Source organism: Muscardinus avellanarius (assembly GCF_963383645.1).
Source record: "Muscardinus avellanarius genome assembly, chromosome: 10".
Lineage (NCBI taxonomy): Eukaryota > Metazoa > Chordata > Mammalia > Rodentia > Gliridae > Muscardinus > Muscardinus avellanarius.
The window spans coordinates 66,919,914-66,945,612 of record NC_137796.1 but is presented as its reverse complement, the minus strand read 5'-3'; the positions used below and the strand labels follow the sequence as shown (position 1 = coordinate 66,945,612).

The 25,699-nt window shown below is 46.5% G+C and overlaps 1 protein-coding gene across 1 annotated transcript; it reads right to left on the bottom strand.

Annotated features, from left to right (window-relative positions):
• Nucleotides 1-1,743: 1,743 nt before the first annotated feature.
• On the bottom strand, nt 1,744-25,012 carry NLRP8 (NLR family pyrin domain containing 8; the record flags this gene model as incomplete). Its single annotated transcript, XM_080703764.1, has 11 exons — nt 1,744-1,819; nt 7,395-7,565; nt 9,106-9,218; nt 12,320-12,488; nt 15,894-16,052; nt 19,290-19,460; nt 20,349-20,444; nt 20,679-21,649; nt 23,503-23,528; nt 23,640-23,714; nt 24,664-25,012. 11 exons carry the CDS (start codon nt 25,010-25,012, stop codon nt 1,744-1,746), a joined length of 2,376 nt encoding a protein of 791 aa, XP_080559890.1.
• Nucleotides 25,013-25,699: the final 687 nt, after the last annotated feature.

Here is a 25,699-nt window from a genome sequence, read left to right as displayed (position 1 = left end):
TCAGGAGAAACTAATAGGAATGAATGCATTTCGCAAAACAGTTGAGATTCTCTTACCATTACCCACCCATGAAAGACCAAAGAGAAGGAAAAAAAATACAGATAAACATTGATCATGGAACACTGATTTTATGGACTTGATTACTCAAAACAAAATGCTAGCCAGAAATTAAACTTTATTCCTAGACATATGCAGAGATATATGCAGGCAAAATAAGGTTATGCTAACTGCAGATCAATTAAAATCTCCTAGTCCTTTTTCTTCCTTCTAGTTTAATTAAAAAACCATCTGGATATGTGGACCTTAAAAAGATAAAACAAAAACCCCTTTCAACTGTTAAGCAACTAAGCTAAGGAAGGCAGGTTAAAGACTGAATTTCAGATTCTTGTATCGATGTTTATGTTTTGGCACTAGGAATTCAGCCAGGGGCATTCTACCCCTTAGCTACACCTCTAGACCTTTTTATTTTGAAACAGGCTCTAAAATTGCTGAGGCTGGCCTTGAACCTGCAATCCTGTTTCAGCCTCCCAAGTACCGAGATTATAGATGTGCGCCACAGGGCTCAGCTCAGAGTTTCATTATCTAAACGCTTGAGTGTACACACAGCTTTATTTAGAGATTTGCCTTGCTACACCAAACCATCTATTGGAAGGGCTGAGAAAACAAGCAACAAAAATCTCAAAGACATCAGCAAGATCTGGGAAGTTAGCTCAGGGTGAGATAACTGGGCAAATTCCCAAGCTCAGAGTGTAAAATAAAGGGAGAAGAAGCAAACAGAGGAGAGAACTTATTCTTTGCTACGTCCTTTCTTAGGGGGCTGCTAACATCTCATTTAGTTTTACACGAGTAAAAACAAAACATGACTGTCCTCTCTACAAAGCCCCAAGACAAAGTCGTGAAATTGGATAGGTTGCTGTTTTTAGGAAAAAAGCACTTTACTGCACACCTGATTATAATGCTCCCTCTTTTTCAACACATCAGAGTGGGAACTACTAAACTCCAAGGAAAAAGGAGAGACTGGGGACAGAGCTCAGGATTCGCCTGAGATGGGCAGACAGTCTCTATCCTGTAAAACGGGGTGTATGCAGAGGGTTTGGGGAGAAGGTGAGGAGACATTCTAATCCACACAGGACTGTAGGTCAGAGAGATGTAATTTAAGACCGGTGGGGACAGTTATTTCCTGAGGAGAGGCTTCACAAAGTGCTCACTATCCTCTGGACTCCCTGCGGCCAACTACATCTTTGTCTACAAGTGTGTTGAACCACATGACAGAGTTAAAACTGCAAGGCTTGAATCAAGCAGACCCTGGTTTGTTTTCTGATAGCGATTGAACCCAGGGGCATTCTGCCTCTGAGCTGCACCCCAGCTCTTTTTATTTATTATGAAACCGAGTCTCACTAAATTGCTGAGGCTGACCTCAAACCTGCCATCCTCCTGTCTTGGGCTCCTAACAAACCCAGTTTTGAAAACTGATTTGCTCCTTGCCTGTCCCCCCAGGCATACCATTTAACTATGACTCAGTTTCTTCACTTGGTAAACGGAAGACTGTCTCCCTCCCCAACATCATACAGCGGAGCAATGACCCCGAGTCCTAGGTAAGATATTATTAGCACAGTTAACACCATCACACCCAAATCCCACCAAATGAGGCCGGGACGCGGAGGTAATCCCCGCTGGGTCCCTGTTTTGGACCTCAAGACCCGGAAAGGCGAGGGACCTAAGTTGCCCCTCAACACGCATGCCTTACAGGAGGACCACTTCGGCAAAAAACGGGGGGCCTGGACTTGGATCTTCCAAGAGGCCCTTCGCTTCCTGGGCTCTAACCGAAGACAGAGAACGAGGGTACACCGTGGGACCAAGAAATAAGTTCTGGTCAGTAGTGGAGAAAGCCAGGGGATAGAAGGCTGGAGAGGAGAGGAGCTACCCACCAATCCAACACCACCACCTCAGAGGTCAGCTCCGGCTCCTCAATCTGCAACCCAGAGAAGAAGGCTACTCCCAGCCCCACGCCCGCGTGGTCACGCCCGCGCGTCCTGCTGCCCATTGGCTGAAGGGGCCCAGAGCAGACTGGGGACAGCTGCTCCCGGCACCTGCTGCTGCCCATCCGTTCTCCCAGGCTCACCTGCGCTCAGCCCGCACCACACCAGTCTCTCTCTCCCCCTCCCCCTCCCCGGTGCTTCCTACTCTCATTTTTATACCGTCTGGAATTTGCACTTTGGTACTGTGGGTTGGCCCCACGGGCATTCTACCTCCAAAACTACACCTCAGACCCTTTTAATTTATTTTAGTGACAAAATCTCACTAGGTTTCTGAGAGTTTGGCCACATTGATGAGGCTGGTCTTTAATCTGCAACCCTCCTGTCTCAGCCTCCCACGCCTGGCTCAATTTATTTATTAATATTTTTTGTGTGGTACTGAGAATTGAATCTGGGGGTACTCATCTCCGAGCTACACCCTCAGCTCTATTTTATTTATTTATATTTTTCGGGAATTGAGCCCAGGGGCATTCTATCTCCAAGCTATATCCCCAAGCCCTATTTTTTATTCTTTATTTGGAAACAGGGTTTTATTGCTGAGAGCCTCCCTAAGTAGCTGAGGCTGGCCACGAACCTGTGATCCTACTGTTTCAGCCTCCCATGTACTGGGATTTCAAGCATGCACCATTATGCTCGGTCTACTTTGTTTTTATGTTGAAATAGGTTCTTGCTAAATCGCTGAGGGTCTAAGTTGCCAAAGCAATTGAACCTGCAATCCTCCTGTCTCAGACTTCTGGTACTGGAATTATAGGCACCTGCCACTGCACCTGGTTTGCGCTCGGCTATTTTAACATTTATCATTTTATTATATGTTGACAAATTATAATCATAGCCAAATGTAGGGTACCATGTGAAGTCATATTCATTGCTGAGTGATTGACTCAAGCTAATTAACGTACCCCTCACCAGGAATAGTTATTTTTGTGGTAAGACCATTTGAAATTTACTCTTTGCAATTGTGAATTTTCCAGTGCTCTATTGTTAACTATGGATACTCCGTTGTGTAGTGGACCTTTGTCTACCAGAACCTTTGTACCTCCTGAACAATTCCTCTTTTCTTTCTTCCCCTCCCTGAAGTCCCTGGTAACTACAGTCCTTCTCTCCACTTTTATAAACTCAACTTAGATTCTGCTTATGACGGACACCCAGTATCCATCTTTCTGTATCTGTCTTATTTCCTTTAGCGTAATGTCTTCCAGTTCATCCACGTTGTAATAAATGACAGGATCTTGTCATTCTCCTCCTTCCCCCCTCCTCTTTCTCCTTCTTCTGATTGAATCCAGAGGCATCCTACCTCCAAGCTACACCCTCAGCCCTTCTTAGATTTATTTATTTATTTATTTATTTTTGGTGGTACTGGGGGTGGAACCCAGAGGCTTTCTACCTCCGGGCTATGCTCCCAGACCTATTTTATGTTTTATTTGGAAACAGGGTCTCACTAAGTTGCTTGAGAGCCTCACTCAGTACCTGAGGCTGGCTGCGAACCTGCGCGATCCTTCTGTCTCAGCCTCCCAAGCGCAGGGATTACAAGCGTGCGCCACCACACCCGGCTCTTAGATTTTATTTTGAAACAGGGTCTTGCTCTGTTGCTGAGGGTCTCACTAAATTGCGGAGGCTGACCTCCAACCTGATTCTCCTATCTCAGCCTCCCAACCACTAGGGTTATAAACATGTGCTACCAACACCCAGCCCATTTTGTGTATATGCTTCAATTAATTTATCCCTTCGTTACTGGATGGACACTTAGGCTAATTCCATATCCTGCGTGTTGTGACTAATGGTGCAGTTAACATGGGAATCTAGATGTCTCTTGGGTGGGCTGATTTCCTTTCCTTTGGCTCTGTACCCAGGAGTGGGATTGCTGAACCACAATGGAGTTCAACTTCGACTCGGCAGCGCTGATTTATTTTTGTGGTGCTTGGGATGGATCCAAGGGGCATTCTACCTCCAAGTTACACCCCCAGCCCTATTTTTAATTCTTTATTTTGAAATAGGGTCTGAGTTGTAAAGGGCCTCACTAAGTAGCTGAGGCTGTCTGTGAACCACGATCCTCCGGTCGCAGCCTTCCAAATACTGGGATTACAAGCGTGCGCCACCACGCCCGGCTGCTGGCCATTCTCTCACATGGCGACTGTCGTTCCTTCAAATTAGGTTCTCTGCAAAACTGGAGTATCCTGATTCTTTCGAAACCTTCAGCCCCTCTGAACACTGAGTTTTGCTTCTTGCTTTTCTGGATTGGATACACTGAGGCCTGTTCTTCAGCATCAACCTGCCTCATGGAGCTGCCCTGAGCTAGTTCTCTTGGACCAGTTCTTCTTGGTGGGTTTGTGTGCAGACAATGCAAACCTCCCTTCTCAGCTCCAGGTCTAGTCTTCTAATCATTCCCTACACACCTGCAGTCTGGTGTCCCAAATGCAGGTAAAAATGACATTCGGTTCCAGGTTTTGTATTCGAGTGCCCAGCACAGGCCATGGGGACAGTAAACACTCCTATTACCATCAAACACCCTGCCCTACACTCTCCCCTTTAACCCCTTCTGCCCGTGCCTCGGGCCCCGCAGTGATTATGTCTAAGAACATTTCATGTCCCCAATCTTAACTGGTCACCAGATTTCATCAGTTCCCTTGCACAAACACACTTGTCACTTCAAAATGTTTAATTATGAGCTGAGCATGGTGGTGCACGCTTGTAATCCCCACACTAGGGAGGCGGAGACAGGAGGATTGTGCTGGTTTGAAGCCAGCCTCACTGGCTTAAGAGACCCTGTTTCCAAATAAAAATATAAAATAGGTCTGGGAGTGTAGCCCGGAGATAGAAGGGTTTACAGGAACCCCAGGACCACCAAAAAAAATGTTTCAGATAAATTATCAATATAAATAGATCTGCGCTGCCACGCCCGGCTGTGATTATTCATTTTTTTGTCTGAATTCCTCAGGATCACTACTAGGATGATGGGCATGCACCACCACGCCTGGCCTGGCCTAACTTCTTCGAGCGCTCTAGTGAATTAGGCCCCAGCAAGCTCAGAGTCACACTCGACTCCTTGAGTTTCTTTATAGGAGGTTTTCCTTCCTGGCCCTTGTTAGCTGCCTGGGCTTCCTGTAGATGCTTTCAGACAGGTTCAGAAGTTTTCTTCCTTTGGAATGGCGGCTATGCCCATCTACTGGTAAACAAATCACACCTGAAATCATTTTATATTGCATTTGTGCACATTTTTAATTAAATTTTCCTACATTGTAGGAGGTGAGACAGGCGTTTCCCAGAGTAGATCTTCATCTAACATATTATATATATATATATATATATGTACTAGAGATGGAACCCAGGGGCATTCTACCTCCAGGCAATAACCCCAGCCCCATTTAAAAAAAAAATAGGGTCTCAGTAAGTTGCTGAGGTCCTAAGTTACTAAGGGTGGCCTAGAACCTGTAATCCTTCAGCCTCAACCTCCCAAGTACTAGGATTATAGATGTGTGCCACCACGCCCAACACATATGGCATCTTTAGCAGCCAGGAGTGGATGCAGACTGTCCTCTCCTTCCCTTGGTGCCCCCAGTTCTGTCTTAACATGTGATACCCCATGATTTTGAGGGAGCTATTTGGAGGTCGCACGTCTACCAGTTCCCAGAACAAGAACTGTTTCCCAATTTTTCATTGGAAAAAAAAAAAAAAACCGATATGGGGGTTAGAGCAGTTTGCCCCTGTTCTACAAGCCGCTGTGAGGGCACTGGTTCTGTAAGATCTTCAGGACGCCCTCTTCGGCTGCCGGGCCCACCAGTCTGGTCAGCATATTCCCCGCATGATGCTGCTGTTCCTTCACCCTGCCAAGAACATGAGTCAGTTTTGTTCTTTCATATCTGAGTTTTTTTTTTTCTCAGTCCTAGAAAGGCATGCAAAACCTCTAGAACAGAAAGCCACCTCTCAGGAGCCTGGCCTGGTCCCAAGGAGCAGATCAAGACTCACAGAGCAGCTGTCAGGGGCTCAGGCATGGCCAGGTGTGATGGGTGGCTTCTACCACAGCCTGCGTGGCCACCTCCCTTAGGGAACCCGGGCTGGTGGGTGCGGCCAGCAGGTGAGCAGAGTGACTGATGGGGGCATATGTTCCAGGCTAACGACAGAAGACGGTGGCCTAGTATCTCTCTCCCTCTGTATCTCTCCATGTCTCAGTCTCCGTGCACATCTGCTTCTGTGTGTATCTTTGAAGTGCCCCTCTGCGTTGTCTGTGAACATCTCTCTCTGTATGTCTATGTTTTTTTTCTTTCTTCTTTTTTTGCAGTTCTAGGGATTGAACTTAGGGGCATTGTACCTCCGAGCTATCTCTTAGTTTCTTTTGAGTTTCGAAACAGGATCTCACTGAGTTGCGAAGGGCCTCTTTAAGTAGCTGAGGCTGTCCGTGAATCACTGTCTCTGCCTCCCAAATGCTGGGATGACAAGCGTGTGCCACCATGTCCAGCATGTCTGTCTATGTTTTTCTACCCCATGCCCCGTGTCTCTATGCATAGCTATCTCCCTCTATCTTTCTGAGTCTGTCTCCCTTGGTCTCTCAGCATGTCTCTGTCTCCCTGTTTGTTTCTGTGTATGTCCCTACACATGTCTGTGTACATGTCCGTCTCTCTGGGTTTCTCTGACTCATCTCTATCTGTGTGTGCATGTCTGTCTCTCTCCGTCTCTATACATGCCTTTGTCTTCCTGTCTCTTTATCTTCGTGTGTCTCCTCCTCTGTCTGTCTCCCTCTGTACCTCTGTGCATCTCTCTTACCACTTGTTTTGTAGGAAGCCAGCCACAGTGTCCAGAGTGACCCCATGGACAGCTACTGAGGTCTCTGAGCACAGTGGAAAGATTCAAGAGCCCCACCCGCCTGGGGTCACAGTGTAGACCTGGTGACGGCCCATTAGCTGAAGCCCAGGGTTAGTTAAGCCATTCCTATATTTCTGACCCTCAGATTCTGAAAAGTGTGAGTGTCTGCTGGTGTAAGTTACTAAGTGCTGAGGTAACTGGCTACACAGCCATGGACACTGAGCCGACCCAGCGTCAGGATGCTGCTGTGGCCAGTGCCCTGTCTGTGCGCTGCCCCACGGTCATCCTAGTGTCTCCTGATAGACAGGGAAGCCGAGTCGCAAGGACTAGCTCATTCCCAGCCACACAGCTGCTGAGGGCAATAAACTCAGTCGCTCAGGACAGAGAAGAAGAAAAGGAAAAAACTTTCAGTCTGCGGAGCATAGGGTCCTTTCCCCCTTCCATAAAAGCAGGAGTTGGGATTTAACAGCAACATGAAGGAGCTATAAATCCCTAGGAAACAGGAACAAAACGTCCGCACCTTCCCACGGAGCTGCTCTCAGAAGCCCAGGAGAGACTTACAAAATCACATCCCTGGAATTTCTCTGGCTCCTGAAGGCTCTGACTAAGGTCATTGTGTCTTCAAGGCCAAAGTCGTTAAGGCTCAGGTCCAGGTGGCACAGACTCCTATTGCTGCAGAGCAGGGACGCCGCGGCCTGGCAGCAAGCAGAGGTGAAGCAGCAACACACCAGCCTGCGGCCAGAGAGAGACAGCAGAGTCACCTTGGCTGGGTGTGAGGGCCACCCCCACGAGTGCACAGAACCCACAGCACTCAGAACTTAGGCTACATCAGTGTCTGTGGACTTCAGGTGATGCTCAGGAGCAGGGTACCAAAGTCCTCACTCCAAGAAGTTCTGGCCACATTACTACTACTACTACTACTATTATTATTATTATTATTATTATTATTATTAATTATTATTATTATTTGGTGGTACTGGGGTTCCTGGAAGCCCTTCTTCCTCCGGGCTACACTCCCAGACCTATTTTACACTATTTTTGGAAACAGGGTCTCTCAAGCCAGCACGGCTGGCTTCGAACCTGCGCGATCCTCCTGTCTCCGCCTCCCAAGCGCGGGGATTACAAGCGTGCGCCACCACACCTGGCTAATTATTATTATTTTGATTCTGGGGATTAAATCCATGAGTGTTCTATCTCTGAGCTACAACCCCTATGCCAGCCTTTTATTTATTTATTTATTTATTTTTAAACAGGGTCTTTTCAAGTTGCTAAGGGCCTTGCTAAGTTGCTGAGGCTCGCCTGGAACCTGCGAAGCACCCCATCTCAGCCTCCCAAGTACTGAGATTGCAGGCGTGCACTACCATGGCTGGCTCTACATATAGCTTTCAAAAATTTTATTTTATTTTTTTTAATTTGGAAACAGGGTCTCTTAAGCCAGCGAGAGCCTGGCTTTGAACCTGCGCGATCATCCTGTCTCCGTGGGGATTATAATCATATGCCACCACGCCCGGCTTAGCTTTCAAAATTTGCCTGCAACTCTTTACCTGCGCTCATTCAAAAAATATTTAGATTACCTATGTAGCAAGCATTGTGCTGGGCACTGTTTATGCAACAGTGAGCTACACAGATGCCATCGCCGGCCTTCTGGAGCTCAAGGTGACTGGGTGAGGAGAAGCAGATAACTGGATAGATACAGTTGTCACTATCCATGGGGACTGGTTCTAGGATCTCTTCTGGGTACCAAAACATGTGGATGCTCAGGCCCTTATATAAAATGCTACAGTATTTATTTATAACGTACACAACCCTCCTATATACTTTAAATCATCTCTAGACGCTGGGCATGGTGCTGAACACCTGTAATGTAATCTCAGTACCTGTGGAGGTTGAAACAGGAGTGTCACAGGTTTGAGGCCAGCCTCAGCAATTTAATACCTTGTTTCAAAATAAAAGAATAAGCCGGAAATGGTGGCGCGCGCTTGTCATCCCAGCATTGGGGAGGCTGAGACCGGAGGATCGCGGTTCAAGGACAGCCTCAGCTACTTAGCGAGGCCCTCGGCCACTCAGTGAGACCCTGTTGCAAAATAAAGAATAAAAAAAAATAGGGCAGGGGGGTGTAGCCCGGAAGTCGAATGCCCCCGGGTTCCATCCCCAGACCCGCAAACAAAACAAAACAAAATAATAAAGAGAACTGAGGCTGTAGCTTGGAGGTAGAATGCCCCTGGGTTCCATCCCCTGTGTGTGTGTGGGGGGGGAAGATGGGGCAACTCACTCTAGGATCTCCAAGTTGCAGTCAGGTCTCACCAAGGCTTCACAGAGCATGATGAACCCGTTGTCCCACAGGTTATTGAAACTGAGGTCCAGACTTCTCAGGCTTTTATTTTTCTTGAGAACAGGGATAATTTGCATACAGCTGGCAGAGGTCAAATTACAATGACTAAGCCTGCCAAAAAAAAAAAAAACCCAAAAAACACAGGTCTAGAAAAACCAACCCCAACACTCTTGGATCATACTCAGTTCTCTCCCCTTTCCATTTTTTTTTTTTTTGTGGCACTGGGGATTGAACCTGAGGCATTTTACCATCGAGATAATCCCCCAGCCCTATTTTTATTTTATTTTATTTGTTTATATTTTTGGTGGTACTGGGGTTCCTGGAAGCCCTTCTACCTCCGGGCTACACTCCCAGACCTATTTTATATTTTTGAAACAGGGTCTCTTACGCCAGCGCGGCTGGCTTCGAACCTGCGCGATCCTCCTGTCTCCGCCTCCCAAGCGCGGGGATTACAAGCGTGCGCCACCACGCCCGGCCCCTATTTTTATTTTGAAACAAGGTCTTGCTAGGTTGATGAGAGACTCAGTACTTGCTGAGGCTGAGACTGTCTTTGAATCTGTGATCCTCCTGTCTCAGCCTCCCAAGCACTAGGATTACAAGTGTGCACTACCAAGCCTGGCAGCTCCTCCTTTTTTTTTTTGTAAAACAGATTTATCAAGATCTTAAGAAGCCAGGCACTGTGGCACATGCCTGTAATCTCAGTACTTGGGAGGCTGAGATAGAAGGATCACAGGTTTGAGACCAGCTTCAACAACTTAGTGAGAGCCTCTTTCAAAGTAAAAAATAAAAGGGCTGGGGTGTATTTCAGAGTTACAATGCCTCCAAGTTCAATCTCTAGTAACACACACACACACACACACACACACACACACACACACACACACACAATCAATTCACCCATTAAAAATATACAAATCATGCCAGGCACAGTAGTGCACTTGGAAGGCTGAGACGAGGATCGCGCAGGTTTGAAGCCAGCCGCGCTGGCTTAAGAGACTCTGTTTCCAGCCGGGCGTGGTGGCGCACGCTTGTAATCCCCGCGCTTGGGAGGCGGAGACAGGAGGATCGCGTGGGTCCGAAGCCAGTCGTGCTGGCTTAGGAGACCCTGTTTCCAAATAAAAATATAAAAAATAGATCTGGGAGTGTAGCCCGGAGGTAGAAGGGCTTCCAGGAACCCCAGTACCACACACACACACACAAAAAAACAAATCATTAGTTTTTAGAGTATTGATAAAGCTGTACAATCAATTTTAGGATGCTTTTGTCATCCCAAGGAAAAACCCTGGACCTTTTACAAGTCCTGCCTCATTTATCATCCCCAACCAACTCTAGTGAAACCACTAACCTGCCTTCTCTTCTCATAGATCTGCCTATTCCAGGCACGTTGTGTAAAAGGATCACACAATATATGGCCTTTTGTGTCTGCCTTCTTTTGTAGAGAATAGTATTTTCAAGACTCATCTATATCATAGCATGAATGAGCACTTTACTCCTGTTTATGGCTACATAATATTTCGCTATCGGATAGGACTCTTTATCAGCTTTCATTTCTTTTTCTAAAATTCGTTATGATTTATTTACACTTTCATCGGTACATTGTAGTTACAGGCATAGTGGGGTTCAAAGTGACAGAAACATACACACACACAGCACTTGGCCTTCCCCCCCAAATCCACCCAGCTCCTGCCGGATGGTAGTGAGACTGGTAGTGATACTTTCATATTTCTACACAGCATTACTGAGCCATTTCCTCGGTCCTCCTTTTGCACTCCCCACCACCCTCATCGGCCCCTTTCTACTCTTCTACTGATATCTCCTCATTTATTCAGACTCTTGTTCCCTATCTTTTCCCTCTCTTCCACCTATGAAGGGGGACATCCTGTGAATTTCAGGATACCCAACATCCCGGCCTCTTCCCACTAGGTACTAACAGATGCCCTCTCACCAGGCTGTGATTCAGACGCTTCCTGACCTTGCCAGGCTGCAGGACACCATTCCGTGCGCGCGGGTACGAGCCTGCTCAGAGCATCCTAGAGCTGGTACACCATGCGAGATCCCAGGTTCCCAAACACTCTCAGTCCACACTGCCCTTGGCATCTTGTTAAGCTTTTCCATGACACCCTACTTCCTCGCATCTGTTTTCTGACGTGCTTGTTCCAGAAACAGCAACTACTGAAAGCCTAGCTCTGCAAAGGTGGGACGTCCTTGGGAGGAACGCAGCATAATCTAAGGCAGAAACTGAGCAGAAGCCAAAATCCCTAAAATCTGAAATGTCCCACAGTATCTCCATGGGTTCCCTCCTGGGTGCCTTGGCACCCACTTTGGAAACTCTGCTGCTAATTTTTCCCCTGCAATGAAAATGGGAATAACTTTTTCTTTTTTTTTTTTTTTTTTTTTTTAATGGTACTGGGGCTGGAACCCAGGGGCATTCTACCTCTGAGTTTCACCCCCAGCCCTATTTTTATTCTTTCTTTATTTTTATTTTTGTGGTACTGGAGGTGAAATCCAGGGGCTTTTCTACCTCTAGGCTATACTCCAAGTCTTATTTTATACTTTATTTTGAAACAGGGTCTCACTAAGTTCCTGAGAGCCTCACTCAGTAGCTGAGGCTGGCTTCGAACCGGTGCGATCCTCCTGTCTCAGCCTCCCAAGTGCTGGGATTACAAGCGTGCGCCACCACGCCCGGCTTATTCTTTATTTTGAAACAGGGTATCACGTATCACTGAATTGCAAGGGCCTAAGTAGCTGAGGGTGTCCACGAACTGCGATCCTCCTGTCTCAGCCTCCCACATGCTGAGATTACAAGTGTGGGCCACTATGCCCAGCTTTTTTTTTTTTTTTTTAAACATGCTCCTTTTATCATAAGCAGGAGGTACACAGTACATGCATGCCTGTAATCCCAGTATCTGGAAGACTGAGATAGGAGGACTGCTATAGCTTCAAGAATGGCCTCAAAAATTTAGTGAGACCTTTAGCAACGTAGACTCTGTTTCAAAATAAAAGAATAAAAAGGGCTGGGAGTGTAGCTCTGATTTATAATGCCCCTGTGTTCAATCCCCAGTGCCCAAACAGGACAAAACAACAAGAAAAAACTACATCACTCATTCAATCCCGCTCCATGGAGTCCAGGAAGGAAACGTTTGGGGACTCACACCAGCCTCCTCAGCGGACACGTCGCGCATTGCAAAGCGCTCCAGATGTGCTGCGCCCCTTCATCCTTCAAGTTGTTTTCTGCCAGGCTCAGGTGGATCAGCGACCTACCTTGCCTGAGACAGAAGGCAATACCCTCACAGGACACCGGAGAGAGGTTGCATTTCTCTAACCTGTGGGAGAGACACACAGAGCTCGCATGTGATTTCAGTCATTCCCACCACTGGGGATTCTTTGTTGCAAGCTGAGAAACAATGGCTTCAACCTGGGCTCTCCTGGAAGCAGCTGCCAACTCCTGTCTGTTACCATCTCCCAGGGCTTCCCAAGCTTTAAGGGAGAGGATGGCGGAGCACAAACCTGTAATCCCAATACTTGGGAGACTGAGATAGGAGGATTGCAGGTTCTTGGCCAGCCTCAGCAAATGGTGAGATTAGCATCAACCTAGAGAGACCCTGTTTCAAATATGAAGAATCAAAAATAGGCCTGGGGCCAGGCACGGCGGTGCACGCTTGTAATCCCCGCGCGTGGGAGGCTGAGACAGGAGGATCGTGCAGGTTCAAAGCCAGCCTCAGCTACTTAGTGAGGCTCTCAGCAACTTAGTGAGAGCCTGTTTCCAAATAAAGTATAAAACAGGACTGGAAGTATAGCCTGGAGGTAGAAAAGTCCCTGGATTCCACCTCCAGTAACACACACACACACACACACACACACACACACACACACACACAGGCCTGGGGGTGTAGCTCAAAGATATAAGGCCCCCGAGTTCAATTCCAAATACAAGAAAAGAAAAAGAAAAAGAAAAGACACATAGCAAATGATGCCATTTCTGCAAAATATAAAATAAAACAAGACTATGTGTTGCCCTGTTTAAGGATAGGTGTGTTATTAATAACACACCAATGAAAACACTCAGCCATAAACAATAAATTTATATCATTTTCAGAAAAATGGAGGGAACTGGAGAACAACATAAGTGAGACAGCCAGACTCAAAAAATGAGCTGGCATGTTTCTCTGCTATGTGGGAGCTAGAGAGAAAAAAGGAAAAAGGACCTTGTGAAAATTAGGAGAGACCAGGAGAGCAGTGCGAGGGGGTGGGGGAGGGAAAACGGAGGCCTGGAGAAGGAAACAGACCGGAGAGGGGTGTGCGTATCTATGAGCGTATCGCTATGACCCTATCAGGCACAATTACAGTGTCCCACTAAAAAAATAAAGCATCTGATTAACCCAATTCAGGATGGTCACCATGGGGGGATGCTATAATTAGCGTGTAGAGAACACAGAACATGAAGTTGTTTGGTCAGTTGGATATATAGGGCTCATTGAAATATATTCTAGGATATTAGATATAAATATCTGCCTTCTTGTAGATATCTTTCCCTTTCTTGGCTGGACCCTTTCTGTGTATATGTGTGTGATACTGGGGACTGAACCCAGAGACATTCAACCTCCAAAGCTGCTGTTTTTTTATTTTGTGGTATTGGGGAATGAACTCAGGGGCATTCTACCTTTGAGCTACATCCCCAGCCCTGTCTTAGTTTTTATTTTTATTTTATTATTTTATTTTATTTGGTGGTACTGGGATGGAACCCAGGGGCTTTCTACCTCCAGGACACACTCTCAGACTTATTTATATTTCACGTGGAAACAAGATCTCACTAAGTTGCTGAGAGCCTCACTAAGTAGCTGAGGCTGGCTTTAAACCTGTGTGATCCTCCTGTCTCAGCCTCCCAAGTACTGAGATTACAAGCGTGCGCCATCACACCCAGTGCTATTTTTTATTTTTATTTTTAAAAATTTTAAAAAAATTGCCGGGTGTGGTGGCGCACGCTTATAATCCCAGCAATCGGGAGGCGGAGACTGGAGGACTGCGGTTCACAGAGAGCCTCAGCTACTTAGTGTGGCCCTTCACAACTCAGATCCTGTTTCAAACATAAAAAGGACTAAAAAATAGGGTTGGGTGTGTAGCTCTGAGATACAATGCCTCTGGATTCCATCCCGATTACCGCAAAAAAATAATTTCTTTTAAATTTTATTTCTATAATACCGCTTCTGGGTATCTACCCAAAAGAAAGGAAACCTAACTACCAAACTAATGTATGTGTATCTATGTTCATAGCTGCACAATTCACCATAGCCAGACTATGGAACCAGCCAAGATGTCCATCAACAGATGAATGGATTACAAAACTGTGGGATATACACACAATGGAATTTTACTCAGCCATAAAAACACAATTGGGGTATTTACAGGGAAATGGATCTTGAGGATGTTATGCTAAGCGAGATCAGTCAGTCTCAGAAAGTAAGGAATCAGATGCTTTCCCTAATATGTGAAAGCTAGGATGAAAGGCGTCATAGGAGGAACTCCAGGTGAAAAAGGAGATCCTATAGAGGAGCAAATAAGGCAACCTAACTGTGGGGATGGGAGGAGAGGAGAGGGAAGCTCTTTACAGCACATGATGTACTTATTCATATTGAAGTCAACCACTAAACCAAGCATGGGAGGGAGGGGCAGGGAGGGAGTGAGGTGGGGACTGGGTGGGGGCTGGCTGGGTGATGTGTACATCTATGTCTACACAAGTTTTTTTTTTTACCCCATTATGCTGTATAAATACAATGCACTAATAAAAAAATTAAAAAAACAAAAATTATTTCTATGGCACTGGGGATTGAACCCAGAGGTATTCTACCTTTGAGCTACACCCCCAGACTGATTTTATTTATTTGTTTTGTTTTGTTTTTTGATGGTACTGGGGTTCCTGGAAGCCCTTCTACCTCCCAGCTACACTCCCAGACCTATTTTTACATTTTTTTATTTGGAAACAGGGTCTCCTAAGCCAGCGCGCACGGCTGGCTTCGAACCTGCGCGATCCTCCTGTCTCTGCCTCCCAAGCGTGGGGATTACAAGTGTGTGCCACCACGCCCGGCTGATTTTATTTATTTGAAAACAGGGTCTCATTAGGTTGATGAGAGTCTCACTACTTGCTGAGGCTGTCCTCAAACCTGTGATCCTCCCGTTTCAGCCTCCTAAGTACAGAGATTACAGATGTGTGCCACCCTGCCTGGCTTAACTTTCTATTTTCCTTTTTTTTTTTGGTGGTACTGGGAATGGAACCCAGAGGCCTTCTACCTTCGGGCTACACTCCCAGACCTATTTTATATTTTATCTGGAAACAGGGTCTCGCTAAGTTGCTGAGAGCCTCACTAAGTAGCTGAGGCTGGCTTCAAACTTGTGTGATCCTCCCGTCTCAGCCTCCCAAGCACGGGGATTACAAGCGTGTGCCACCACGCCCGGCTCTTAACTTTTTATTTTGAAACAGGGTCTAAGTGGCAGAGGACCTCACTAAATAGCTGAGGGTGGCCGCGAACCTATGATCTTCCTGTCTCAACATTGTGAGTCCTGGAATTTCAGATGTGAGCCACCGTGCCCAGCTTGCTGGACTGTCACTGATATACTCAATTATATCAACGATGAGACCAATGTTGGTTCACACATAGGTACTTTATGCCATGATTGCTTTTTTCCCCTCAGAAGCACTAGACCCCCCACCCCAAGGCAGTAAGGAGACTTACGCCAGGCTCTTGAGGGAACCTATGGACAGGTAATACACCGGGTACAGATTCAGGCAATTGTTTCTTAGCAGCAGAATCTGCAGATTGCTCTGCAGGTTGCTTTGAATACCGCAGGCAAAATACATCCAGTCTGTAGAGTCGATCTCACAGTTTTCCAGCCTGTAGAAGTCACACGGGAAAATCCTGAGCCTCAGCCCCTGGAGGTATCAGCACCCACAGAGTCACCAGTCTCCCTTAACATTACACACTCTTGTTCTTCATAGAAGAGACTCTCGGGGTTCTTTCTCACTTCCCCAGCCAGTAAACCTGCGTCAAGACGGCGTCCTACTCCCAAATCATCGATAGAAAACAACACACACTTGGGCAGAATCAGTTGGAAAGGGATAACAATTGGCCCCCAACTCTTTCCCCGGGTCTCTGGTCAGCCCTTGAAATATAACTACTTTTTGCATTTACTTGCCAAATAATCGTCAAAATAAACCACTGAAGATTCTGCCACGTGCAATCACTTTTCCTGCTGGGTGTGGTAGTGCACACCTTTCTGTTCTAGAGGTTTTGCATGCCTTTCTAGGACTGAGAAAAAAAAAACTCAGATATGAAAGAATAAAACTGACTCATGTTCTTGGCAGGGTGAAGGAACAGCAGCATCATGCGGGGAATATGCTGACCAGACTGGTGGGCCCGGCAGCCGAAGAGGGCGTCCTGAAGATCTTACAGAACCAGTGCCCTCACAGCGGCTTGTAGAACAGGGGCAAACTGCTCTAACCCCCATATCGTTTTTTTTTTTTTTTTTTTTTTTCCAATGAAAAATTGGGAAACAGTTCTTGTTCTGGGAACTGGTAGACGTGCGACCTCCAAATAGCTCCCTCAAAATCATGGGGTATCACATGTTAAGACAGAACTGGGGGCACCAAGGGAAGGAGAGGACAGTCTGCATCCACTCCTGGCTGCTAAAGATGCCATATGTGTTGGGCGTGGTGGCACACATCTATAATCCTAGTACTTGGGAGGTTGAGGCTGAAGGATTACAGGTTCTAGGCCACCCTTAGTAACTTAGGACCTTAGCAACTTACTGAGACCCTATTTTTTTTTTTTAAATGGGGCTGGGGTTATTGCCTGGAGGTAGAATGCCCCTGGGTTCCATCTCTAGTACATATATATATATATATATGTTAGATGAAGATCTACTCTGGGAAACACCTGTCTCACCTCCTACAATGTAGGAAAATTTAATTAAAATGTGCACAAATGCAATATAAAGCGATTTCAGGTGTGATTTGTTTACCAGTAGATGGGCACAGCCGCCATTCCAAAGGAAGAAAACTTCTGAACCTGTCTGAAAGCATCTACAGGAAGCCCAGGCAGCTAACAAGGGCCAGGAAGGAAAACCTCCTATAAAGAAACTCAAGGAGTCAAGTATGACTCTGAGCTTGCTGGGGCCTAATTCACTAGAGCACTCAAAGAAGTTAGGCCAGGCCAGGCGTGGTGGTGCATGCCCATCATCCTAGTAGTGATCCTGAGGAATTCAGACTAAAAATGAATAATCACAGCTGGGCGTGGAGGCGCACGCTTGTAATCCCCGTGCTTGGGAGGTGGAGACAGGAAGATCGTGCAGGTTCGAAGCCAGCCTTGCTGGCTTAAGGTACCCTGTTTCCAAATAAAAGTATAAAAAATAGGTCTGGGAGTGTAGCCTGGAGGTAGAAGGGTTTCCAGGAACCCCAGTACCACCAAAAAAAAAAAAAAAAAAAAAGAATTGAGTCCACACAATCAGTAACAGCAGCTATATCAAAGGAAACAAGGTCACTAGGCATATCTGGGCGGGGTGGTGTACACCTGTGATCCCAGTTCTCGGGATGCTGAGACAGGAAGAGTGCAGGTTAGAGACTAACCGCAACAATTTAGAAAGTCCCTCAGCAACCTAGTGAGATCTTGTTTCAATATAAAAAAAATAGGGCTGGGGGAGCAGTTCAGAGATAGAATGCCCCGGAGCTAAATCTCTAGCACTAACACACACACACACACACACACACACACACACACACACACACACAACAGAACATCTAATCACCACGTCTGGCAGAGACCATCTGGGAACCAGGGTCTCACTCAATCCCAGCACCAAACCTTACCTCATACAATGCAGGCTGCATTCAGGGGACTTTGCAGCTGTGCATAGAGACTTTATGGCCACACTACTCAATTCTGTATTCTGTATCTCCAAGTATCTCAGATACTGGTTTTTCACCAAGACCTGGAATAAATCTTCATGGCACACATCAGGGCTCACACACCTTAAACTGGAGAGAGAAGCAGCGTCCGATTACAACACAACCCCACCTCAGGCCATCGGGCTCAGCCCCTGCTTAGCTCCTCAGCAGCTGCTAAGGAGGTGGGAACTCTCGCTCAGGCAGTTTGCAGCTGAATTTGGGACCCAGACATTAAAGACAGACACAGATGTGCAACCATGGGTGCCATGATGGAAGAACAATGAATCGGAATGAAGGACTAAGTCATAAAAATATGCGCAGCCCTTTCGGCGTGACACAGACCTCGGGACCCGTTGGCAGCTCAGCTCAACCTCCGTAGCTCTACAACCCTGTGTGTGTCACTCATCCTCTCCAAACCTCTGTCCATGGGAGAGAACGCAGGACATTGACCTTAGAATGGCTGTGAGAATTAAAATTAATACACAGAATCACTGTGAGGTGCTCAACACATGCTTATCATGTTTTGGTACTCAGTGAGTGGGAGGTAATAATTACCATTATAAGCATGCACCACCACTAATGTCTGGCAATTATTATTTTTAAAGCTGAGCATGGTGGCACAGTCTTATAATCCCAGTACTTGGAAGACAGACAAAAGGATCACAGGTTCGCAGGTATCCTCAGCAAGTTGTGAGATTCTTGTCAACCTAGTGAGACTGTTTCAAAATAAGAATAACAAATTAAGGCTGGGGTTGTAGCTTAGAGGTAGAATGCTCCTGGGTTCCATCCCCAGCACCACACACACACACACACACACACACACACACACACACACACACAATTTTTTTTTTAAATGATGCCTGTATTAAAAACAGCGAGAAGCTGGGAATGGTGGTACAGACCTGTAATCCCAGTCCTTGAGAGGTTGAGACAGTAGGATTTCAGGTTCGAGGCCAGCCTTGGCAACTTAGTGAACATCTTAGTAATTTAGAGATACCCTGTTTAAAAAAACAAACAGGGCAGGGGGTATAACTCAGAGGTAGAATGCCACTGGGTATCCCCAGTAACACACATACCACCCCAGACATGGTGCTCTCTGGTGTATGGCCTGGATGGAGAGGGACAAAGGACCAGCACAAGACAGACATCCCTACGGACCTCCTCCTAGCTCGGGTTTGTCTGTACTCACAGGAGCACCTGCAGTTTACACAAAGGGTGTTTCAGAGACTCAGCGACAACCTTGACCATCTGAGGCGCCAGAGTGCTGTCAGCCAGGGTCAGGACTCTCAGGTTGTCATTTGTACAAAATACAGAGCAGATATCTTTCCACCAGTCATCATATATGCTAGCTTCTTTTTTCCTACATGAAGGGGAAGAAAGAGACAGTGGCTCATTAGAGGTAAAGCTAGACAAAAAGCCAGGGGTGGGGGGAGCTGGTGTCTGAGGATGAAATATCAGAAAAGGTTGTAACTCATACTTTTGCTCAGTAACCAAGGCACAGCTCTAGGTGCCCGGAGGCTAAAGCCACTCGAGGAGAAATTAAAGAAGTATTTGAACCAGGTGTGGTGGCACACACTGGTAATCCCAGTACTTGGGAGTCTGAGACAGGAGGATTGCAGGTTGGAGGCCAGCCTCAGAAGCTTAGTAAGACCCTCAGCAGCTTAGCAAGACTGTTTCAAAAGAAAAAAAAATTATTTTTGTGATACCAGATATTGAACCTAGGGGCATTCTATCTTTGAGCGACATCCCCAGCCCTACTCTTAATTATTTTAAAACAGGGTCTCACTACATTGTGGAGGCCTCACTAAGTATCTGAAACTGGATGCGAACCAGCAATCCTCTCGTCTCAGTCTCCCAAGTACTGGGATTACAAGTGTGCACCTCCACACCTGGCTGAATATTATTTTTTTTAAAAAGGGCTGGGGAAGCCGGGCACGGCGGCGCACGCTTGTAATCCCAGCATTCGGGAGGCTGAGACCTGGAGGATCGTGGTTTGTGGACAGCCTCAGCTACTTGGTGAGGTCCTCTGCGACTTAGTGAGACCCTGTTTCAAAATAAGAATAAAAAAAAAAATAGGGCAGGGGGTATAGCTCAGAGGTTGAATGGCCCTGGGTTCCATCCCAGACCTGCAAAAAAAAAATAATAATAAATAAATAAATAAATAAAGGGGCTGGGGATGTAGTTCAGAGGTAGAAATGCCCCTGGGTTCAACCCCCAGTACAAAATGAATAAAAAAATAAGTACTTACAGTGTGACACGCGAGGAGTCCCCGGAGCCAGGCTCTAATACATTTAAGAGGTTCTGTGTGACTGTCAGCTTCATCTCTATCAAATCCCGACAGTGCCTAAGGCAAAAAGCAGATGCCCAGAAGTCTCTTTCACTGTCTATTTTCAAAGTGGCTTTACGATAGCCCCTTAGTGCTTCTTTCACAAAGACTTCTTCCCGGGTTTCAGAGAGATAGTAGAATAACTGCGGAATCTCACCGCTGAGAGCTGAAGGATTGTTCTCACGCAGCCAGGCTACCACTTCCAGAATTTTCAGCTTATTATTCACTGAAACACGGCATTCGAACGCCCACACAAGAATCAAGCTGGACGTTGGATTCAGAAGGCCAAACAAGAAGATTCCCATGTGAGACAGCCAATCCAGGCCGTCTCTAGGGTTTTCTACCAGGTACTGGATATCCATGCGCCCCAACACATGGTAACTGTTGAGTCTCTGTGGAAAATACAAAACATAGAACATGGCTGCAAAATACTCCTGGAAAATAAAAAGAGTAAAGACGTAGTGGTCTTCTCGAACCCGTCGAAGAATATTCAAAGCGAGCAAGTTGGTGACGCTGGTCTCGTCCAGTTTGGCTTGCTCCAGATCTGCCCTGGTAAATATCCACGTCACGTCCCGCATGCCCCGCACAGCCAGGCAGCAAAGACCTTCCAATTGTTCTTGGCGAGTCTGGCTGCAGAGTTTCGCAGCTGTGTTTGGAAACAAGGTAGAAAGAAAAAGGGTGAAGACAGACGAGGCGTTTTTACACGTCTGCCTGAAACTGGATGATTTCATGATCTCATTTTTCAGAACGGAGCAAAAAATCCAGCAGATGACAGGGACCCGACACAAGGAGAAAATAATGGCATTTTTCACAGCGAACGGCAGAACTCGGTTGCTCTGCCGAGGGTTCTGGAAATAGGTCCTGAAGTATCTGATTTTTTCAGTCTTACTGAACCCGCTGAGGGTGACCAGAGAGGGACTTATCAGCAAGGGCTTGGTGGTATTCCAGGAAGCCGGCCGCATCAGGATCAGAAGTGAGGCCTCTGGAACCATTCTTTTGCTCAGCAAACTACTCAGGAGAACGGGCCCTGGCAACTTCTCTTTCCAGTCATCGCTCAGATTGTCTGGCGTTTGGATGAGGGGGAACGTGAGCTCCTCGAAGCCATCAAGTACCAGCAGAAGTTGATCTGGTCTGGACAAGATCTTTGATACGGACGTCTCAAATGGAGGCCACTCCTCCACCAGCAGCTCAGAGAAGCTCTGCTCGCCCTCCAGGCCGATTCTCTGGCAGTGGATATAGAAAGCGTATGAGAACTTGTGTGAGTAGAAGCTATTCTGTGCCCAGGACAGCATCACCTGTCTGGCTAGGGTTGTTTTTCCAATCCCAGGAATTCCCAGTATGACCACAGTCTTAGGCTGGGCGAGCTGAGTTTTTTTGGGTAGAAATAGACTGGGCAAGAATGTCTCATGCGTGTTTATGCGTTGGTGCACGAAGTCCTCCTGGTTCCCAGGCCAATCCGTCTTGTTCCATACAGGGAGATACTTTCTCATCACATGAGATTTGTACGCCAGTATTTTTTCTAGATTTAAGAGATGGGAGAAACAGGGGTGCAACATCAGAGTTACTTGTGGAAAGTAACAGAATAAGCAAACCAGTCCCCATGCCCACCCCAAACCCCTTGTGCATATGCACGAATCGTACACCTTTCTTGACACTGTTGGATCCACCAAGAGGCTGCAAGAAAGAAAACTCAATTTGGAGTGACTTCAACAAATCAAGGACTGCAACCAGGCGTGGTGGCACGTGCCTGTAATCCAGTACTTGGGAGGCTGAGACAGGAGGATCCAGGTTTGAAGCCAGCCTCCACAACGAAGCAATGCCTTCAGCAACTTAGCAAGACCCTGTTTCAAAATAAAAAAATAAAATAAAATAAAACAGGGCTGGGCGTGTGGCTCAGAGGTAGAATGCCCCTGGGTTTAATTCCTAGTACCACAATAAACAGTCTGTACAGAACACATGCGGGCCGTTTTTGTGTTATTACTTTCTAAAGGATGCAGTGTAACAGGTATTTATAGATACCTTTAATATTGTACTAGAAGTAATCCAGAGAAGATTTAAGGTGTACACGAGGGTGTGCATAGTTGAAAAGCAAATGCTATGTCCTTTTACGTAATAAGCTTCGTCATTCAAGGATTTTGAAACTGGGGGTTCTAGAACAAATTCCCCACAGATACCAAGGGTTGCATATACAGGAGCTCATTTTTTGTCTGTCACTTTGTTTGGGGGTACTAGAGATTTAACCCAGGGGCGTCCTACCTCTGACCTAGAACTTCAGCCCTTTTTGTTTTGAAACAAGGTCTTACTAAATTACTGAGGCTGCTCTTGAAACTGCAATCCTCCTATCTCCGTCTCCCAAGCACTAGGATTGCAGGCGTGCCACCACACCGAGCAGGAGTGCCTCTTAACTAACCAGAGTATTTTATTGATGAGTACACGACCTTAGTTCATCCGTTGGAGTCAAGTCTAGGAGTTTGGCTGGAAGTACTGGAAAATAAGAATCCTTCTCGTGTTGGTGTTGCTGAGCGGGTGTGGTATGTGGGTCGGGCAGCTGACGGTGAAGGAGGTTGCCGTCTATGCAAGACGGGAAAGGCAGAGGAAATGGGCCGAGCCCCGGTTCCTGTCTGGGTCGGGGGCAGGGCTTCCTAGTCAGGAGATGCCGCAGATAGTAGTAGTTGGGGCTTTTTGTTTGCTTGTTTGGTTTGGCTTGACACTGGGTGTCGAACCTAGGGGCATTCTGCCTCTGGGCTATTGTGGATTGAACCCAGGGCCATTCTATCTCCAAGCTACACCTCCAGCCCTATCTTATTTTTTTACTCTGGAACAGGGTCTAAGTTGCTGAGGGCCTCACTAAATTGCGGAGGCTGGCTTTGAACATTTATAATCTTCCTGTCTCAGCCTCCCAAGTATTGAGATTACAGGTATGCCCTCCCAGACCTTGTACCCCATCCTTTTTATTTTGGAACAGGGTCTCACAAAGCTGCTGAGGGCCTTACTAAGATGCTGAGGCTGTCCTCAAACCTGTGATCCTCCAGTATCAGCTTCCCAAGTCCTGGGATTACAGGCATGTGCCCCATGCCTGGCTCAGCAGCTTTTGCTTAAATTCTGATCAGGAGAAGAGACGCTAGCCATATTAACTCTTGATTTGAGCAGCTGAGCTCCATACCCCCTCCCGCAGCCTGTGTTGACCAGATTGTCACAGTGTGGGGTACGTACCAAACTCTCCATTTTCCAGATTCATTTTTGTTTCTCTTGGATTCAAGTCCACTGGCTCAAAGGTATAGGAAATGCCTGGAACACAAAAGCAAGGACTGTCCCACTGGAATGAGACTTGCATGACGGGACTCACCATGGAGGCGAAGAGCCCTCTTAGCATTGGCAGTGGCCACGTGGCTTAAGAATCTCAATCTCTCAGGGCGTGAGGGCACACCTGTGGTTCCAGTACTTGGAGGCCAAGACAGTGGGATTACAAGTTTGAGGCCAGCCTCGGCAACTGAGACCCTCAACAATCTAGGGAGACTGTTTCAAAATTGAACAAAAAGGGCTGGGAGTGTAGCTAGAAATAGAATGTCCTTGGGTTCAATTTCTAGTACCAAAAGAAAAGAGTTATCCTCTCAACTAGATGTCCAACACGATACTTTTAGGGAATGAGACAGTGGAGCTATTTTATGATGCAGTGAGTCAAGTATTTATTAACATCATAAAGGCATAGCCCTGTGAAGCTGTAAGGGAGAAATACAAACTGATCGTCCCCTATACAAAATGCTTGTATAGGGCCAGAAGTGTTTGATTTCTTTTTCAGATCGTGGAATATATTCATAGGCATGATCAGATATCTTGGGGATGGGACCCAAGTTTAACTGCAAAATTCACTTATGTTTCATTTATATCTTATACACATAACCAGAAGGTAGTTTATACAATATTTTAGGACAGCAGTGTTTTATTTATTTATTTATTTATTTTTTTAGTACTAAGGATTGGACTGAGGGGCATTCTACCTCTGAGCTACACTCTCAGGCTTTTTAAATTTTCTTTTGAAACAGGGTCCCACTAAGTTGCTGAAAGTCTCACCAAGTTGTCGAGGCTGGCCTTGGCCTGAGCTTCTACTGTTTTGACCTCCTGGGTACTGGGATTACAGGTGTGGGCCACCCCATCTGGCTAAATTATCTGGATGGCCAGACTCTAGTTCTTTAAGTCTCAAGCCCACCCCCATCTTGTATGTCAGATTACTACTCACGGCTATCCTCGTTTTCTACCAGGAAAGACAAAATCTTCTGGTTCATCATGGTGAAGATGTCACGGGCCACTTTCCAAGCCAGTTTTCCCGGGAAGTACTCTATCAAGAGATGGACCACCTCGGCCCACTTGGCCTTCCTCAGGAACTCCCAGGGGATGTGGACGGAGTGCGGTCTCAGCTTCTCTTTCAGCACCAATTGCTTGAACCTGCACAGCTCTGCCTTGTTTAGCCTAGACATGTACAGCATGACCCCATCGTCCAAAGGGGTGTTAGCGAACATCCCGGGTGGAACTGATAAAGGATCGATGGGCGGGGAGTAGGAGGAGGGAAGGAACGGCTCTAGATCCATATCGCATACACCAGGCCAATGGGAAGAGAGAGCAGATGAAACCTGTGGGGACATGAAATAAGAAAATGAACACACCAGCCAGCAAGGCAGATTCATTGAACCAGTTTGGTAGAGTGTCCTGGGGGCCAGGTACTCTCCTCACCTCTCCTCCTTGGAGTCTCTGTTCTGTGGAAAAACTGAGCACCCATTGCATGTTTGGCTTTAGTGTTTGGACCCCAAACTACCTTGTAGTTTTTATTCTTTACGCTCCCTCTAGGGAACAGACAAACGATATATCAAGGACTCTGTGAAATGTTTAATAAGAAGAATCAAATAGCTGGGCATGGTGGAGCATGCCTGTAATCCCAGTACTGGCAGACTGAGACAGGAGGCTCACAGGTTCATGGCCAGCATCAGCAGCTTCGGGAGGCTCTCAGCAATTTAGTTTCCAAGTAAAAAATAGAATAGGGCTAGGGGTGTAGCTCTGAGGTGGGACGCCCCTGGGTTCAGTCCCTAGCACGAGGAAAAAAAAAATCAGGCTAAAATCTAGAAATGAGGTAGCTAGGTAACAGGGCCCCATTTGGACTATAAGTGATCTCAAATTCAATAATGTTTTATTCCTAATAAATGGATCATGGGATCAATGGCATGTGCCTATAATCCCAGTACTTGGGAAGCTGAGACTGGAAGATCACAGGTTCAAGGCCA